This window comes from Crassostrea angulata, chromosome 3 (genome assembly GCF_025612915.1).
Source record: "Crassostrea angulata isolate pt1a10 chromosome 3, ASM2561291v2, whole genome shotgun sequence".
NCBI classification, from domain to species: domain Eukaryota; kingdom Metazoa; phylum Mollusca; class Bivalvia; order Ostreida; family Ostreidae; genus Magallana; species Magallana angulata.
In genome coordinates this window covers 22,627,915-22,648,244 of record NC_069113.1, presented here as the reverse complement: position 1 = coordinate 22,648,244, position 20,330 = coordinate 22,627,915, and the positions used below count along the sequence as shown (strand labels likewise).

At 35.3% G+C, this 20,330-nt stretch overlaps 1 protein-coding gene across 1 annotated transcript; it reads left to right on the top strand.

The window, feature by feature from the left end:
* Window positions 1-116: 116 nt before the first annotated feature.
* LOC128177321 (denticleless protein homolog) lies at window positions 117-14,163 on the top strand. The gene is made up of 16 exons (XM_052843997.1): window positions 117-273; window positions 1,253-1,338; window positions 1,912-1,948; window positions 2,136-2,231; window positions 2,607-2,789; window positions 3,422-3,487; window positions 3,799-3,899; window positions 4,067-4,140; window positions 4,331-4,434; window positions 4,576-4,680; window positions 5,323-5,435; window positions 5,882-5,971; window positions 6,407-6,521; window positions 6,949-7,371; window positions 7,855-8,276; window positions 14,030-14,163. Exons 1-16 carry the CDS (start codon window positions 240-242, stop codon window positions 14,075-14,077), a joined length of 2,097 nt encoding a protein of 698 aa, XP_052699957.1. The 5' UTR covers window positions 117-239; the 3' UTR covers window positions 14,078-14,163.
* The last annotated feature ends 6,167 nt before the right edge of the window (window positions 14,164-20,330 follow it).

Below are 20,330 nucleotides of genomic sequence, written 5' to 3'. Positions count from 1 at the left end.
GAATTCGGGAATCCGTAATATCAGACTGGAGAGGCAAAGAAAGTAAAATTAATATACATGGCAACATTAAAAGCACTTTATGAATATCATAATGAAAGTGGCAGTAATATCTGTTATCTAATTAAAAAATAAATATTTTTTCATCGTTTGCCGGAACATACCCCTACTCGTTTTGCTTTCTTCTTTACTTATTTGGCGCGGTTTTTGTCGAACTCGGTAAACATTGATGCCGGCAGAAAATGATTGTTAAAAGGTTACACAGTCGTGAGTATGGTAAGTTTGATCAATCACACACGAGTCTAAGGGTACGAACGTGTTTGTCTTGTAGCCCATGTTGCCTATGTAGGCCAATGCCAAAGCTTTTCCTAAGCTGATAATGTACCCCCTGGTGCCCTTTCCCTTTGAGAAGTGGACAAGAATATCCTACATCCAAAAGTGGACGTAGGCTATGCCTGTCCGCTTCTCAAAAGAGAATACCCTGACCCTGGAAATGATCGGAACTATAAGCTAGAATGTTATTTTACAGCTAAAATTGATAAAGGTTTATTTTCTTTTGCTCTTTTTTTTTTAAGTAACTATATTATGTAAAGTAAAAAAAAAAATCTGCACTGTATTGATTGAAAAAATTGGCACAATTTGCATTTAATATCAATTGACCCTATATGTCATTTAGAAGTTATGTTATCATTTGTGCAAAGGGCGAAATTCTAGACACTATCTCTCGTGGCAGGGTTGTCTCTAAGACCTGGGAGGCGGGGAATTCCCCTGTCTATAATGCCTTAATTACCTGGCTATTTTTGAATATTTGGGTCCACTCAGGGTTTACTTGGAAATTGCTTTTGAGGTCAACTGTACGCGTACGTGTGAAGCAGACCAGTCTTTTATCTTACCATCCTACTGCCTGTAATTCCCAGGCCCCTTGTATATTCCGAATACACAGTTAGGCTAATAGCGTCTTCTTTCAGGGGTATACTTCTGACATGGTTTACTCTGTGTCCACTCTGGGTTTACTATGGGTCAACTCTAGTAAACCCAGAAAGTAAACTCAGGGTTTAGTTGGAGTTTACTCTCTGTTAGGTTGGGTCAGATCGGTTCTGTAAGAGGCAAATTTATCTGTTCAAAGGGGTGTTCAATTTCTTTTTTGTTTAATGATAAATTAGCTTTATTTGACTCAATTAAGCAAAACATCAAGTGTTTTAATTTTTTCAAATCTTACAAGTACATGTAAAACTCTTTTGTTGTATATTTTCAGGTCTTTCAGAAAGGTTGGATTTGTCAAATGTATTGGAATCATTTGAATCACTAAAGACAGATGAGTACATTGGGGAAGATGAAGGGGTAAGACAATTTAAAGTGGTATGGGACACCTTTCGATATTAATGTGGATAAAAGTAAATTATAACCATGCCCTCAAGGCTTAGGAATTTTCAAATTTTACAATACATGTATTTGACCAAAAAATGTGTTTTGAAAGTTTTGGGAAAGTTAAAAATTATAAAAGCCCCAGCAGGATATGAAATCATGAATTGCATATTTGTAGCTCATACTCTTAACTGACTGCTCTACGCTGTTTAATAAAGATCATGGGAAAGAAAAACATTTAAAGATGATACTTATTTTGATAGGAAGTACGTCACAATAATTAATGAGATGCATGTCCCATACCACTTCAACTTATTTTTTAATTTCTGTAGATTTTTTAAAACTTTGAATTTTTGCTATTTTGTTTTTGAATTTCTAGGGATGATAAGCATCATTTAATAGACATTTAGGATCAATCTAATTGAAATACAGATCTCTACATAAGTGTAGATTGATTCAGGATATACCGTATATATTCAGTTTAGTTCCTGTACAAGTTGGATAACATAAGTTTGTTTTTTATGATTTTCTTTCATCATATTTCCACAGGCATTTGTTCCTCCCCTTGCGTGCGAGTTCTGTAAAGGTATTTTTTATTCATGTAAATCATCAGATATATGTTTTAATATTGGTTGAGATTTAGAATCAAACAATGTTTGCTATCATCACTAGTAAAAAAAAATATAAAATCTTTGCTATTATGCAAAATTTTATCTTCAAATTAAAATGCTATGACATTGAATGTGCCTTTTTTCTTCTTCTAAATTTTCAAGTCAAATCAAAAGGGCACATCCTAGCTGTGGTAGATGAGAATGGCTTTATTGTGATTTACAACACAAATAAAACTGGACAGATGGCAATTCAGGATGGTATGCATTTCTTTTCATTCTTTAAAAAAGGTTTTAGTAGTCCTAAAGTTCTTCGGAGTTGTAGCATACCAAGTACTGGTAATGTAGAATGTTTAGTACTCTTCAATTTTAAATTAACAAATTCTGAATCAAATAATGATGAGGAGAAAAACTGCTGCCAGTTTCATGCAAGATTAAATATGATCTATAACACTCATTGATATTATTTTATATTTTTTTTTTCTTTTACACAATGAATGAAGTCTAACAATTCATTAATTTTCCGTTGATACATGTATATAATTTCTATAATGGAGGAAGTAAAAAATAACTGAAAAAACTGATACATACCTGTAACTCACACCATGACAAATCTTTTGTATACCTGATGTACAGACTGGCAGGCACACAACAACGCAATATTTGACATGACGTGGATGGAGAGCGAGGAGAAGATACTGACGGCTTCCGGGGACCAGACAGTGGTAATGTGGGACGTGGAGAAACAGGAGAAACTCAATGTGTTCCGGGGGCACACAAGCTCCGTACGATGTGTGTGTGCGCAGAGGGGAAGCAATGGTACTGTTTAGTTGTGGAAATTTTCTAATCGGTCTTTTATGCCAGCAGGCATTGTAAATAAAAAGTTCTTTAATCATTTTTGCTGCTAAAGCAAGTTGCAAATTATTTGTAGCATTTATTTTCGAATTGTTGGACTTCATTTCATGTTTGCAGCTGAAACACTTATTAAGATATGGTACATGTATATGAAGGGGAAAAAAAACTTTCCAAAGTTTGTTAATGTTCTAAGTAATTAATTTAATTCTGGTTGTAATGCTTCATTTGATTGACTCAGCAAATTCATTTATATTGTATCACATAACTTGCTTACCTCACAGTACAATGTGCATACAAAACATATTGATCCACTTGACATTACATGTACATTATGTAAAGATCCTCATTTTTTTTAAAATGATGGGCAATATTTCTCTGAATTTATTTGTCATGTTTATAGAAAATTAAATTGTTTGAGATAAAGTTATTTCTACCTATGTTACACGAGTTATCAGTATCATATATAACTTGGAAAAGTTTACTCCGTTTATAACGTAGGTGGAAATTAGATTCATTCCTTAAATATGTACATTAGTATTAGTTAGTATGCATGAGTTTTATTTTATCAATTTGAATATTTTGCTTTGACTTTATAGCCGTGTTTGCCACTGGATCCAGAGATGGTCATATCATGATATGGGATGACAGATGCCAGAAAAAAGGTAAAAAAAAAAAACCCCAATATGTGAATTAACTATTTTTCTCCAAGGGTCCTTAGTGCCATTGAGAAAAGGTAATTGTATGTTAATTCAAACATTGCATATGCCAGCCAGTTTATAGGTGCTTAAACAAATCAATAGATATGAATGATTTTAAAATGCATTTAAATCATCATGTTAGGACAGTCAGAAATGATAGATCAAGAGGTACCCATATTAGCAAAAACGTTTTGAAAATGTTTAAGACCATGAAGTTTTTACTGTTTCTGTAAGTTTAAAGTACATGAATTAGATATCATTTCATTTTTCTGTAGATGGGCATATCTCTCCTGTGAACATAATTAGGAATGCTCATTCAATTACCCTGCGCTCACATGGACATAAAACTGCCAATAGAAAGCTTGGACCACCTCGCGTAAGTTAATAAATAATAATTGAATGAAAATGCTGTAAAATTTGTTAAAAAATACATGTACATCTTTTGACACCATGGAATCATGCTGAATTTTTGTAACATACAAAAATGCTGTATTTTTTTATCATTATGTGATATGTATCAAAGTTTTTCTCCCACCATTTCAGGACAGCCAAATGTCTGTGACAGCGGTGCTCTTCCAGACCGATATGAATCTCTTTTCTGCTGGGACTTTGGATGGGTAAGTTTTCTTAAAAGAATTTGGTAATATAATTGTACTAAAACCAAATGATCTTGATTTTATGGAATATGAATGATATTGTACTTGCATTTTATGATATTGGCATAAATTAGTATTTATGAATATACATGTACATGTACTAGCCTTCACATTCACTTAGTTTTAATGTGAACAGTCATATTGTTTGCAGATGTATTAAAGAATGGGATCTAAGGAAAAACTTTTCCATTTCAAATTCTGATGCAGTGCCAAAAGTAACTATCACATATCCAGGCATGTCTAAGAGAAGGCTCGGTAAGTATTGTATAAATGGACCTGAATGCTTGCTGGTCTTTTATCTTTTTGGGAGTTTGCTTAACTTTGATAAAAAGATATCAAATCAAAGGAGTTTGTTATACTTTGATAAAAAGATGGCTAGTTTCTCTAATTTTTCAGGTTATTCCAACCTTGTATTTGATTCAAGTTACAGCCAGCTCTTTGCCAACTGTAGGGATGATGTCATATATCAATTTGATGTCATCAACAACAGCCCCAAACCAGGTAAAATTTGCATTCAACAGTCTCAATTCCAATTTTAGTTTAGTTAAATGACCTGTACCCTTAGAAGACATCACAAATTTAAGGTGTTAGAGTATGCTTCACCTTCTTGCAGACGTGAGATTTATGGCAACCCCTGTCATACCTAGAAAGGTGTGATGTCTCTGTACTGAATAGTCTTGTCAACTGTTTCTACATCCTTTTAAAAAATTTTAAATTTCATTTTTGGCTAATAATTACATATTATGAATAACAAACCCAAAAAGTAATTGAAATATTGTTGAACAAGCTGTTAAATTGACATGACATGGTAGCTCTCATAATTCTTTACCTTGTGTGCCAAAAGTAGTTTTATTACCATTCAACCAAATCTAGTAAGAGTCTTGTCTCTTCCTATAAGACATTGCAGCTTTATCTCATAGTCATAGGGATACATTTCTGTAGATTCTATGTATGTGACATAAGGCCAGTTCATTCTAAAAAGCGCTATCAAACACTCCCCTATGTTCATGAGCACATTCTGCTCAGCAGTCCCTTCAAGTGACCATGAATTTTGAGCACCAATTGATTATTGCTATTTCAGCTTCACTGTACAAGAAATAACATTGATTGTGTAGTAAAGGGTGAAGACATTTTATTTTTCAGTGCACAGTTACAAGGGCCATGAGAGTGGTTCCTTTTTCATCAAGTCGTGTGTCAGTCCAGATGATGAGTATCTCCTCACTGGGTCCACCGATGAAATGGCTTACATCTACAAGGTTAGAAATCCTTACTCTAAGTACATGTAATTGTAGGACTTCAATATATGAATCTAAAAAAATTAATGATGAATTGCAGAAAAGACAAAATATAAGCGCTTTGATTGGCACCAAAAGATGATATTACTGTGATATCATTAATATTCGTTGGTATTAATTTTCATGGATTTAATGAATCCCGGTTTCAAGGATACATAAATTCGTGGCCAATGACCCTATCAATACAAAATGTTAATAGAAATTGCTCTTCAATGAACATTTATTTTCATGGATCAACTTAACAACGAAATCCACGAAAATTGGTATTCAACGAATATCGATGAAACCACAGTATTGAAGTATGACATTTTTGCTCTTTTCTTGAATCCAATGAAACATGCATGTATTCCTGTCGGCAATCTTAACAGAGAGTAACCCAGATTGATAAATAACATAATTATTTGCAGATTGGCTGTCCTAAGCAAAGTCCCATTGTCTTGAAAGGTCACAGCATGGAAGTGTCTGATGTTAAGTGGTGTCCTACAGATTTTACAAAGGTTAGAATTGTAATTTGTCTTTGATAAATCTGTTGTATCCAAATTCATTCAGAATATTGATTAGTAATTGCTACCCTGTTCATGTTTCATATCAAGTTCTTATTTTAAGGAGGCTGGATGGTTAAAATAGTTACCATCAGATCTACCTAATATTTTAAAAATGAATTGCTCTAAACTATTATTTAGTAAAGTAAAGTAAAGACCATATATTTTGCCTTTTAACTCTGGAATTTCCCTGTTTTTATATTCTAATTTGAATCAATTCAGTCCAAAAATTGCCACGACCATCGAACCCTTATAAATATTAATTTTAATTTTGATTACTTAAATGTGCAGTTATATACCCTCTCTGGTGACAAAATTTTATAAAAATCTTTTTTTTATCAAAAGAATGTGATATATATATTTGTTTATAATTCTAACATGAACTTATAGTTAGCCACCCTGTCTGATGACAACACCATGAGGATTTGGCGACTTCACCGTAGACCCTGGCCTGCTGACCCAGGGGAAGTGACAGGGACTGCTGAGAGAACCCACAAAGAGATCGGTAAAAAACAGTACTAAAAAAAGAGAAACATAAAAATGTGTATACAAATGTCACTGACATATCAGAATGCTTGTTATCTAAAATCAGAGATGAGAGATTATAGAGTATCTACAAAGTGATCTGATTCTCAAAGAAGATAAACTTGAAATATGTAAACAAAATTTCAAGATATAACAGAGTGCTTGTAGTTTTATTTTTGTTTGTTTTTTTTTGTTTGAATTCACATATAAGAAATGGCTGAATATAAAAAAAAAGTATACTGACAATTACATTTAAGACTCTCAAAAAGATAAATTTATAATTGTGTAAACAAAGTTCATGGAAAAATCAGAGTGTTTGATTTTTTAATTCACAGATAGAAGATAGTGGAGTATCAGAATAGTGATCTGACAATTTCATCATAAGTTAAATATAAACTGTTTTGCAGGTGTATCAGCTGATGGTCTTGAACAGAAGTTAACAGAGAAATCTAACCATACGTTGATCTCCAGCGTAAAGGCAACAGCTGTTAGTGAATCTCGTGTGTCACCAATGATGTCACCTTCCATAAAGACCTGGCTGTCCAGAACTTCTCCAAAGACCCAAGTCAGTTCATCACAAAGCCAGAAAGCAACCCAGTCCAGTGAATCCATGAAAAAGGACGAACCCAGCAAAGTGTCCATCTTTAAAGGAAATCGTCTGCCCTGCAAGAGGAAGTTGATTGATGAGGACAGCGAAGACAGTGGGTCCTTTGAGAGGTTCACAAAGAGACAGCGTGTACAGGACAGTCCTATCAAGGTCGCGGAGTTACGTAGCCCCAGGAAACTGGAAATCAAACCGAGTCCAAAAAAATTAGACTTTTCCCAATCAGGTATCTTATTTTATCCCAAGTTTTTTTTATCAGATTGCTTGATGAATGTCAAAATGAATTGCGCTTTGAATATGATTTTGAAAATTTGATATGCCAATGGGTGTGGTGATTTGTTTAGTTTTTCTAAACTAGTTTTTCTGTGAATCATTCATAGGGTTATAAACTCAATTTAAAAAAAAGAAATGGACATTGAATATATTTGAATTTCATTTAAAAACTGAACTTATTTCCTAAAATTATGGGTTGGGGAATTCAATTTTTCTGTTTGTAAATTTCATAATATATTTTGTTTCCAAAAAAGGGTTTTGGGGGGGGGGGGGGGGGGGAGCAGGGGGCCCTGGCTGTGGTCCGTATACATGTACTACTGCATCTTAAATCTAGCAAATAGCCTCATTGCAAGTCTTGTATTTTTGGAGATCAAAAAATGAACTATAATCAAAGCACAAAGAATGTGTCTATTGTTTTCTTTTTTGTTCTTTGTAGCATGTCTTCAAAAGGACAAAAGTATGAACCCGTTAAGTGGCAGTCCACGATTACCCAGGAGTCCATTAACTTCAAAACCCTGTCTGTCAGCAATAAACATTGATCCAGAGTCTCGCAAAAGTAGTTCACTGGAATCTGTGTCATCACCAACTGTTAACTTACCTAACCTAGTGAAAGAGGGCAGTGTCAACAAAATCAACATATTCTATAAAAAATGTGATAAAGAAAACAGTCCTCAAAAACTGAACTGGTTGTCCCAAATTCGTCAGCAGAAATTGGCATCCCGGGAGGAACTCAGCAAGGGATCGCCAAAGCGGGCACTGTTTGAGAAAACTTCGGAATCACCAAGGTCAAGAAACTGGCAGTCCAATTCCTCATCTCAGAGCAGTAGTCAGGAGGAAATTAGGTCACCTGTGCCAAAGGTACAGTAGATTTTAACTTTTTTGCTCACTAAGGCCTAAGGCCAAATAAAAAAACACCTGTGGTTCCGGTCACCCAACCGTCCGTCCCTATTTTTTTGATCCCCGACCCTAAACTTTTTTTTGCGCCAATTTTAAAATTTTTTGTGAATTTTCCCCGCTTTCAGTCATCGGCTCCAATACCACAATGACAGCCTCCAATTAGTGTGGGAACATTTTAATTCCTATCAGTTGATTAATAAAAAGAAGATAAATCAAGAACTGTTTTTACCTTGTGTACCTCACAATAAATAAATTAGGACCAACCTAGGGTTGACATGCTCGCTTTTTGATCGGTAACTTAGCGGGAATTTCTTTTGAAAGAGATATTGAAGTCACCCTGTATTCTGAGTTAATAAAACCCATAGGCAAAAAAAATGATAATTATCAATTTCAAAAGGCATTTTCGAAGCCTCAGTTAACCCCTGTTGTGATAAACAACTTGCGACTGTCTTATCTATAGGGGCTAATATAAATACGGGTGATGCAACCACATACTGTGCGTTGAAAATTACAACCGATGTTTATTTCTTTTAGTGTTTTTTACCGGGTTTTCCAACGGAAAAATCCGGTTATTAAAATAGTGAAAATGGCGGGCGGGTGAAAATGGCGGGCGGGCGGCTGCCAAAAGGGTACCCTCATTGTACGGATAACTCCTCCTACAGTTTTCAAGATAGGAAGTTGTTCTTTTGCAGATCAATTGTACATATATCAGAGGTGTGCATATTGCTAGGATTTTGATTTCTGATAATTTATCGAAAAAATACCAGCTTTTGAACTTAGTCATTTTTTGGCAAAATATTTCATATAGGGTACCCTCATTGTACGGATAACTCCTCCTACAGTTTTCAAGATAGGAAGTTGTTCTTGTGCAGATCAATTGTACGTATATTAGAGGTGTGCAAATTGCTAGGATTTTGAATTCTGATAATTTATCGTAAAAAATACCAGCTTTTGAACTTAGTCATTTTTTGGCAAAATGTTGCATATAGGGTACCACATTTTACTGGATAAGGGTTGACATGGATTATGGATACAGTTCACATAAAAGAAAACACGGTTTGCTGTCACATTGACAGCTTTTCACTTGTAATTGTAATTAGTTTGTAGCTTGTAATTAGTTTATAACACTGCCAAATTAATGCTGAAATAATCATAAAACAATATGTTTACAGTTATTTTCAAGGTCCTCTGCATAACGGTTGTAATTGGGTCAAAGGGTTGGACTAATACCTCCAAAATACACCAAAATACAAAGACTGATTTTATTTGTCATTAAGCTAACACAATTGCAAAACATTTCATATATAAAATGTATGAATACGTCAAAAAAATTTAATTCAACAAATTGGATAATTTTAAAAAAAAATTAGATTGTTGTTTTAGTTTTTATTGACTTGTTTCTTATCCAATCTATATTATTAAAGACTTTAACTTTGTATATCATTATTAGCATTATGCTATTGTCAAGAAATGGAATTCTCTCTAATTTCTCAAGCTTCTCTCTATTTTATGAAAGATAGAAGTGAATCTCCCTAAAATTTTGCTGGGCCCTGAGTTGGGCCCTAAATTGAATTTATATGGAATCTGCAAGGTAAAAATAATTTTTTAAAATTTAAAATGAGAATTTTTAAAATTGAAACGAATAGAAACAATAACAAATCATGGCATTCTGAATCAAATTCGAACCAAATCGAATGAACTCTGAATCGTCCCAGCCCTATAATTATATACTATCGAACATTTAATACGTTTTTGTTCATGTTGTTTTTAAACAGAAATTATTTTTTCATTAACCCGGTTTTCCAACGGAAAAATCCGGTTATTAAAATGGTGAAAATGGTGGGCGGGCGGCTGCCAAAAGGGTACCCTCATTGTACGGATAACTCCTCCTACAGTTTTCAAGATAGGAAGTTGTTCTTGTGCAGATCAATTGTACATATATCAGAGGTGTGCAAATTGCTAGGATTTTGATTTCCGATAATTTATAAAAAAAATACCAGCTTTTGAACTTAGTCATATTTTGGTGAAATATTGCATATAGGGTACCCTCATTGTATGGATAACTCCTCCTACAGTTTTCAAGATAGGAAGTTGTTCTTTTGCAGATCAATTGTACATATATCAGAGGTGTGCATATTGCTAGGATTTTGATTTCCGATAATTTATCAAAAAAATACCAGCTTTTGAACTTAGTCATTTTTTGGCAAAATATTGCATATAGGGTACCCTCAATGTACGGATAACTCCTCCTACAGTTTTCAAGATAGGAAGTTTTTCTTTTGCAGATCAATTGTACATATATCAAAGGTGTGCATATTGCTAGGATTTTGATTTCCGATAATTTATCAAGAAAATACCAGCTTTTGAACTTAGTCACATTTTGGCAAAATATTGCATATAGGGTACCCTCATTGTACGGATAACTCCTCCTACAGTTTTCAAGATAGGAAGTTGTTCTTTTGCAGATCAATTGTACATATATCAGAGATGTGCATATTGCTAGGATTTTGATTTCCGATAATTTATGAAAATAAAACCAGCTTTTGAACTTAGTCATTTTTTGGCAAAATGTTGCATATAGGGTACTCCATTTCACTGGATACGGGTTGACATGGATTATGGATACAGTTCACATAAAAGAAAACCTGGTTTGCTGTCACATTGACAGCTTTTCACTTGTTAATTTTTTATTTAAAAATATTTGTGTCATAGTAATAAAAGCTAGATGTTCTCTACCAATCTTAATTTAGTATATTTATCTCACTAAATACAAATGCCATCTGCAATGCAGTGCTAGGTACATGCAGTACTCAGAGAATCATTTTATACATTTCTAAAAAAAAAAAAAAAAAAAAAATCCCTACCTACCTACCCTAATTTTTTTTTAGACGTTACCGGAACCACACATATTTTTTTATTTGGCCTAATCAGAATTAAGACTTTACAAAAAATCGTGAGGGAGGAGATTTTTTGAAAAATGTATGCATGGTCATGGATGAGAGTTTATATTGTTATGTCAAAATTATAAAGTCAAATATCAAGTTTTAGGCAAGATACAGAGTTAATAATTCTATGTTTTGTAAACAAAGCTGGAATATTGTCATTTTTATCGTCGTATTTTGAAATTGAAAGTTTCAATCAAATGTAACTTTCTTTTGTTGATAAAGATATTGAGTTAGTTTGAATTGTTTTTACAAGTCATTTTTTCCATGAAATGGTAATTCTTTGTAAACAACTATAAGTCTATAAGACTCGAGCTTTGATTACACAACGATCAATTCTTACCTCTGTATGGGCAGCGGAAAGGGCAAAAAATACTTTTTTACAAACTCAACGATAAACTAAATTCAGCAATCTAAAATAATATTATCAATGACCAGAAATGCAAAACAAACAGTCTTCTTTGCAAAATAAATGTACATAAAAATCAACCAAAGGTATTTAAATACAAATCAAACACAAAAAGTAAAACCAACAGACATAAATGTAAAACGAACATAAATCAACATGAAACAAGCGGACGCACAAATAAACGCCAGGTGGCGTTTTTTGGGAAGCAATATATACGTCATCGATTATTGGAATCCGGGATGGTTCGCACCTGTTTTGTTTCGCCCTGAGATGTTTCGCACCTGCCTCGGAGCGAAACATCTCACTGTATTTAGATATTTTTCTCGTATTATCATTCCTCTGAAATTAATTATTACCTATACAAGAATTGAAATATGTTTTTAAAAAAAAACTATTGAAACAGTGCTTGTCTTTATTCATGCACGGCCAAGAGAGCGTTCTTGCTTGATTAGGATTTTTATTTACTAATTTTATTAAACCATGTCGTTTTATATGGTTAAGAACAAGAGGTGTGAACTGTGTTGTAATAACATTTATAGCCTGTCTTTCACTTGAGAATTACTTGTATTTTTATAATGAAAAATTTGGGAATGTTAATTACAAATGTAAAATATTATATTGTTAGCATAGCTCTGTTTTGGGGATCATTTAATTACATAAATTATCAGCTTGAACTTTACATTACCCACTCCCGCCCCCTCCCGTGTATCCATTTTTTATGGACTTATCCATTCAAACTCGTTAAATATTTTATTATAATCCGACTTTTTGTTATTCTATAAATTGTTTATTTACCGGATGGCAGTAAATACAAAATTTACAAAGATGTCAAGTTGTAAATTTTGCATTACTTCCACCCAGTAAAATTAAAGTGATACGAAATGCAACAAATGACTGACAGAGGGGGGGGGCTAGACTGATCCTCAGAAATATTGAGAGAAAAAAACCTAATTCCCAAAATCACAAAAATCCTAATCCGTGGGGGAGGAAGGTGAGGGTGGGGGGGGGGGGGGGAATAAACCTATGCTTCCAAAAGAAAAAAACTAACCTACATTACAAATTATTTTCCCCCAAATCATGAAAATCTTAATCCGTGGGGGGGGGGGGGGGGGGGGGGGGGGGGGGGGGGGGGGGGCTAGTATGCCTAAGACTCCAACTTCTCAATCTTTCAAGGTACATTAAGGAACATTTATATTTCCTGCGAGAAAAAGTGGGGGGGGGGGGGGGGGGGGGGGGGCTGAACCGTCTATTCTGCTATTTACCTAATGGTTAGGACTAACTTTGCAAAAAGCCCCCCCCCCCGGTTCCGAAGCCTATGTGTCGATAAGCTTGAAGTATTTCTGATACATGCACTTAATTTTAATTCACAATGTACATATGTCTTGTAGCATTTTAAAAATGTTTTTTTTTTCCAGATATTTGTATATCATCATGTTTATGGGTAACAAATAAATGACTTTTTTTATACAAGACTGTACAATATTTGATTATACATATGTTTTCATCCGAATATGAAATTTGGAACAAATGTACGAGTATAAACAGGTCATTAAAATATTATTTATAATTTTAGATAAATCATAATAAATAAATGGGAATGGAAATAATATTTAACCCCACTTTTGCTATAAGAATAAGACTGGTAAAAATCGTAGTTAAATAGTGGATGCAGTTGGGTAATGTAAAGTTCAAGCAGATACCGGTAATTTATGTATTTAATGGTCCCCAAAATAGATCTATGCTAACTATATATACATGTACATTTTTATTTACATCAACACTCCATTACATTACATTATAATACAGTCAGATGTTTTGCTCCGAGGCAGGTGCGAAACATTGACGTGGGAAACATCCCAGGGCGAAACAGAATAGGTGTGAACCATCCCGGATTCCAATAATCGATGACGTATATTGCTTCCCAAAAAACGCCACCTGGCGTTTATTTATGCGTCCGCTTGTTTCATGTTGATGTATGTTCGTTTTACATTTATGTCTGTTGGTTTTACTTTTTGTGTTTGTTTTTTTTTTAAATACCTTTGGTTGATTTTTATGTACATTTATTTTGCAAAGAAGACTGTTTGTTTTGCATTTATGGTCATTGATAATATTATTTTAGATTGCTGAATTTAGTTTGTCGTTGATTTTGCAAATATGTATTTTTTGCCCTTTCCGCTGCCCATACCTCTGTATCTCGCTTGCAACTTGACTTTAACATTTAATAATTTGTTCTATCATTTAAAATGCACCAGTAAACCATTTTATACATAAAATATAAAAATAAAGTTTTTGATCTCAAATTGTGTCCAAGTCCCTTTAAACATACAAGTTTTAATTTTAGTTTTTCTTTCTTTAATTTTCAGGGAATGAAACCTCTGCATGCTTACTTCAAGAAGAAGCAAGAAAACTAATTCAGCCTGTGTTCATCTTTAGAAATATATTGTAAAAATATTTTATTAACAAATTTTAAGAACAGTGCAATAAAATTTATTTCTTTATTAAAGATTTGTGTTTTTATTGTAAAATTGATTGCATGATGTAATCACTCGCCGAGAGGAAGCTCCTGCTATATCCCCGGCATCTGCGTGACCTGGTTAAAGTTTTTGGTGCAGTTCTTGTATCTAAGTTATTACTTGTCCTCTCTTCACCAAACTTGCATGGATGATGCACCTGGTCCTACTTATTGACTTGGAAAGACCTGGATGCTGAATTTCAGATGCTGGAGAAAGTCAAGGTTTTTGGAGCAGATGCCCTTTGATAGCTGTTTCTACATTACTACTGGTCCTAACTTAACCCAACTTGCATGGATAATGCATCTATGATACTGATGCACATGCCATAGATTTCAGATGCTGGAGGAGGTTAAGGTTTTAAGTGCTGGTTAAAGTTTTTGGAGCGGGTGCCCTCTGATGGTTATATCTTAGTTATTACTGACCCAAACTTCACTTAACTTGCATGGATGGTGTGTCATATGATACTGATGCACTTGAAAGGCTTGCATGTTGGTTTGGGAAACTGGATTAGGTTAAGGTCTTTGAGCTGGTTAAAGTTTTTAGAGCAGGTGCCCTTTGATAGACTTAGTTGTTATTACATATTTGTAGTTCAATCTATATCAAATTTAGATAAATGACGCATCTTGTGATTTAATGCACTCCACAGGCGTGGATGCTGAATCTGAGCCAAAGGTTTCAGATGCTGGAGGAGGTTGTTTTTAGCTCACCTGAGCTGAAAGCTAAAGTGAGCTTTTCTGATCACATTTTGTCTGTCGTCTGTCCATAAACTTTCCATATTTTCAACATCTTTTCAAGAACTACTGGGCCAATTTCAACTAAACTTGGCTAAAATTATCCTTAGGCAAAGGGGATTCAAAGCTGTGAAAATAAAGGGCCATGCCCTTTTTCAAAGGCAGATAATTAGAAATTGATGAAACATTTTCAAAAAGCTTCTTCTTAAGAACCATTAGGCTAGGAAAGCTGAAACTTGTGTGGAAGCATCCTCAGGTAGTGTAGATTTAAAGTTGTGAAAATCATGACCCCGGGGGTAGGGTGGGGCCACAATATACGGGGGATTCTTTGAATGAAAAAAAAAGTCATTTTGAATAATTATTATTAAATTTAGTTCTGAGCGATTTTCATTACCTAGATTTTGTCCAACTTTGGACTTAAATTGTAAGAACTGTTCACAGTGAACAGTATTTATCGGTTGTGCACTGGTCGGTAGTCATTAGTTAGCCGTCAAGATGTTACGACGCTGGCCAATTTTTATCTTTATTAACTGTCAATTTATGGGTTCAAATGTCGTTTAAATTATGAGTTGATCAGTTTTATCAATTAAAAATCAGAGCAGAGGGATCTAAAAATTGCAGTAAAAACACAGGTCTTAGCGTGTAGTTAATTGGGTCATTGAAAGACAGACCCGCTTGGGGCTATTTGTCATCTGATGCATGCCGTTATCTCAAGCTGGGAGAAGTTTCATGCAAGTAAATATACAGAAAATTCAAATCTTTAGGAGATTAAATTATTTATTATGTGAATTCTCAATAGTACATAGAGTAAATCTTTAAAAATCTTCCTCTCAAAAACTAATCAGCCAGGAAAGCTGAAACTTGTGTGGAAGCATCCTCAGGTAGTGTAGATTCAAAGTTGTTCAAATCATGATCCCCGGGGGTAGGGTGGGGCCACAATGGAGGGGGGGGGGGGTTGAAGTTTTATATAGGAATATTTTGAGTAAATCTTTAAAAATCTTCTCAGAAACTAATTAGTAAGGAAAGCTGAAACTTGTGTGGAAGCATCCTCAGGTAGGGTAGAATCAAGTTTGTTCAAATTATGATCCCCGGGGTAGGATGGGGTCACAACATTGGGGGGGGGGGGGATATTTGCATAATATTTACACATTTTTTTCAAATCAAAATCATGAGGAGAGGGGTGGGGCCACATTCGGATTCCAATTTTACAAAGGAAAATATTTTAATTATTAAAAAAATGAAACGTTATATAATATGGTTTTACTTAAATGCAAGCATTCTGACACATCACTGATTCTTGCAAATTGTTGAGACTTTGGCCATTGTACGATTTTTGGGCAACACAATGAGTTCAGTGTTTGATATAGGTTTATATCCGATATATATAAAAAAATTTTAGTACCTTTTTGAGAACTGCTATGCTCAACAGGTGATATATGATTATAAAACCATCCTGTTAGAAAAGGGACTTGATTATGAACATTAAAATATCCATAAAGGACTTTTATTTATACAGGATCTTAAGATGTATTATACTACATTGTCCTTATAGTTTGTATTATGACTCCGTTAAGCTGATTTTACCATACCTATTGTTGCTCAGGTGAGTGATGTGGCCCATGGGCCTCTTGTTAAAGCAAGTTCACGGTTTAGTCCAGTCAAATTATTTTTAACATTAACACAATGCAACAGAATTTATTTTATGATAATACTGTATAGGTAACTAAGTTGTAACTCATATTAAAAGTCTAAAGCAATTTCACAAAGATTTAAGTAAAAATTTCAGATTGAAAAATATGCTTACTTCAATTTTAGCATTACACAAATGAGGTACCGTAGAAACAAAAGGAAGTAATTATTAATTTGAGGTTGTCATTATATTGAATACTTTGTGGAGGCCCTGCAGAACACTGTCTAGCACGGATCCGGGGGGGGGGGGGGGTCCGGAACCCCCCCCCCTTCCCCCTCCCTCGAATTTGCAGAAAAGGGGTTATCAGATTCGATTGTATAAACAAAATTGAAAAACCACCACTATCCAGTGTAGATCTGAAAAGATGCCTATTAGGCTTGTCATTCCTTAATGCCAATTCAGTTATAAATGTGACGTAATTATTTGAACACGTTGGAAAAATATGACGTCATGATCCATGATCGAGATGTCATAGAAGCTGTCAAAATTGATTAATGACACTGAATATATATCGATTGACGTCATCTTGCTAATCTGGCAGTTTAGGGGAAACTACTACACGGACATCAGATAGTTTTATGTATAGCTTTGAGAAAGGTTCTGCACATTCGCCGATATTACTTACCGTACACAAACATGCAGCAAACACACATTCACACAGACTGGCGCTGATTAAAATATATTCTGTACGAGGCTATATAGATCTAGATCTACCAATCATTTGAATATTGACTGATCCAGATTATAGTTCTACTTAGATCTGTATAGATCTAGATCTACTGTAAGCTGAAAAGTCCATTTTTGATTCGGATAGGGGCTGCAAAAATCATGGATCCACAAAGTGGGACGTCCAAGTGGGACTTGGTATGAAATGCCTTTGCAAATGCAGCAAAAAAATGGCTGGGGTGCACTGAAGTTACAGGCTCTTATGAGAGGCACCTTTATATGTGAACACATCGTACCGACGACAGTTGTATCACGAGGTAATCTTGATCTCCTCCGCAGATGATGGCGTATCAAAGCATCTGTTGCCAAGAGACACAGGAATCAAACAAAGCAATTTTAATTTTCCTGTGAAAGTTGTCGGAGACGGCAACTGTTTTAATAGGTCTGTTTCCAACTCTATCTTTGGTACTGAGAGCAATCGTGTTGAGTGTCGGGTACGATGTGTGCATGAGCTGGTCACAAACTTTTCAAATACGTTTTTGAAAGCTCTATCTCTGACCAGGCCAATATCCCGAATAATATCCCCCAGTCTCTGAAGAATGAGATCATGAAATCTGCAAATGACGGACAGTACTCCTCCTTGCTTCATCTTTTTGCCACTGCTAACGCATTCAAACGCCCAATAGTATCTATCTCTCCCCAAATAGAGCATATTGCTATCAACAGACCAGTCCACAACCAGACTATCAGTCCACTTGACTGTTCCGAGGACATGTACATAACGTGGACACACACATCAAATGTGAATAAAGAAATGTGGCAGCCAAATCATTTTGAAATTGATGATACAACTGCTGAAAACCTGTCATCTGGGGAACCTCCTCTGAAGAAGCAGAAAATATCAGATTACTTCAGGAAGGACACGCCACGAAAACATGAATGTGCAAATCCAGAAACTTCACATAAAAGTGATAAAACTGATGAAAACTCTGCAGATTCCCAAACAAGCACCCACTCACAAACAGATCTATCAGCCCGAAATGATTTTGGTAAAATTTTGAATAGGACAGTGCCACTTTCGTCATTATCTAAAACTGAAAAAATTGCCTATGTGGAAAGCAGTTGTGTCGAAGAAACCTGAAAAATTTGCCCTTTGTAACAAAATTCGTCGCTGGTGAGGAGATAGTTGTACCTTCAGGCAAGTTGGTTGGATAAATATAAATGGTTGACATACAGTAGCGCACTTCAGGGGGGTCTTTGCAAAATGTGTATACTGTTTCCTCAGTTAGATGGAAGATGTTACGACACCTTTGTAAGCAAACCATTCAAAAATTTTAAGAAAGTTGGCGGAAACGATTATTCAATTCTAAGACACGAACAGTCTGCCTACCACAAAAATGTATGACAAAAACTTGAGGCTCTTGAGAATGATAGTTGAATCAGTAATTCTCTGTGGAAAACAGAACATTCCCTTGAGGGGACACAAAGATGACTCCACAAGAACATCATCCAACAAGGGCAATTTCTCGGCCATTCTAAATTTACTAGCTAGTCATGACAAAGAGCTCGAATAAAGTCTATCAATCCACTTGCTCTTTACACACACTGCAACAGTCATGTCCTGAACTTGAGCATAGCCCTTGCGTGCAAAATACCTCTTGTGAGAAATATGATAGATAGGGTAAATGCCACATTCGTTTTCTTTGACGTCTCTCCCAAAAGGCAGCGCCTCTTTGAACAAGTCCTTCAACATCATGGGTTGGATTCAAAGCGTAAAAAGTTGTTGGGTTTGTGTAAAAGAAGATGGGTAGAACGTCATACCTGCTATGATGTATTCTATAGCATGTATTCTGCCGTCGTTGAATGTCTCCGGTCCATCGTAAACCCAGCGATTGACGAAAATACCCAAGATGAGTGGTCGTGGGACGCCCAAACTAAAATCACAGCACGGGGATTGTTGGTCACTATGATGTCGTACCACTTTTTGGTGACGTTCATCTGTGTCAGGGCTGTTCTGCAGACAGTGAAGCCCCTTGCATCAAAACTGCAGAAACATGATCTGGACGTGTATGAAGCCCGTACATTGATAACCGATCGTGTTGAAAGGGTGAAAGAGATGAGAGAAGGAGTAGATGCTGAGTTTGAAGCGTGGTATGAAGATTGCAAACGAATCGCTAATGAGCTTCAAATAGAAGAGAAGGTCCCGAGAACATGTGGTAGGCAAACACAGAGAACAAATATCGGTAGCTCCACTCCGCAACAATATTGCAAATGCACGGTAGCTGTTTCATTTCTGGATCATTTATCAACTGAGCTCAATGACAGGTTTAAAGGAGAGGGCTCAAATAGGCAGATTGCCTGCTGCCCAATCCTATTATGTAATATTTTTTACATAATAAAATATTGTTTAAACAAATGACAGGTTTAACAAAGATGACAGTGTTGCATGTGCTTTTGGCTGTCTTGTTCCAAAGCAAATGGTGACTCTGTCAGATTCTGAAATACAAAAGCTTTCTTCTGAATTTTTCTTCTGGGAATCAGACTTACAATCTTCATCTTCACAACATCTTCTAGGGTATATGTTGGAATGGAAGAGGGCGTGTGGGAAACTCGGTGAAAAGGGAATCACAGCAGACAATCTCCTACATACATACAGAATTGCAGACGGAGACATTTTTCCAGATATCAAAACACTTCTTCACATTGGTTGCACCTTACCTGTCACCTCTTCTGGGGCCGAGCGCTCATTTTCTGGGCTTCGTCGCATTAAAAGCTAAATGCGAAGTACAATGAATGAGGACAAATTGTCGTCACTAGCCCTCATGCACTTATATCATGCAAGAACTATCAATGCCAGTGAAATCTGCCAAAAATATGTGATGCAAAACAAAAGAAAAATGTTCAAGTCCTGCATTTTGAACTTCTTGATCCGACAAGTCGGTTTGAAAGATTTTCACAACTGTTCGTACATGTACAGTAACTTGTATGCAGTTGCATGTTCATCCACACTGGCCACAAAGAACTTATATCCACCGTAAAAAAATATTTATATCCACTGTAGCAG

What these genes read in the sequence shown, in the direction of transcription:
- LOC128177321 (XM_052843997.1), top strand. Translation starts at nt 240, where the DNA reads ATGATTGTTAAAAGGTTACACAGTCGTGAGTATG. An exon ending in CAACAACAGCCCCAAACCAG is followed by an intron (nt 4,681 to 5,322) that starts GTAAAATTTGCA and finishes TTTATTTTTCAG; the next exon opens with TGCACAGTTACAAGGGCCAT. An exon ending in ATTAGACTTTTCCCAATCAG is followed by an intron (nt 7,372 to 7,854) that starts GTATCTTATTTT and finishes TGTTCTTTGTAG; the next exon opens with CATGTCTTCAAAAGGACAAA.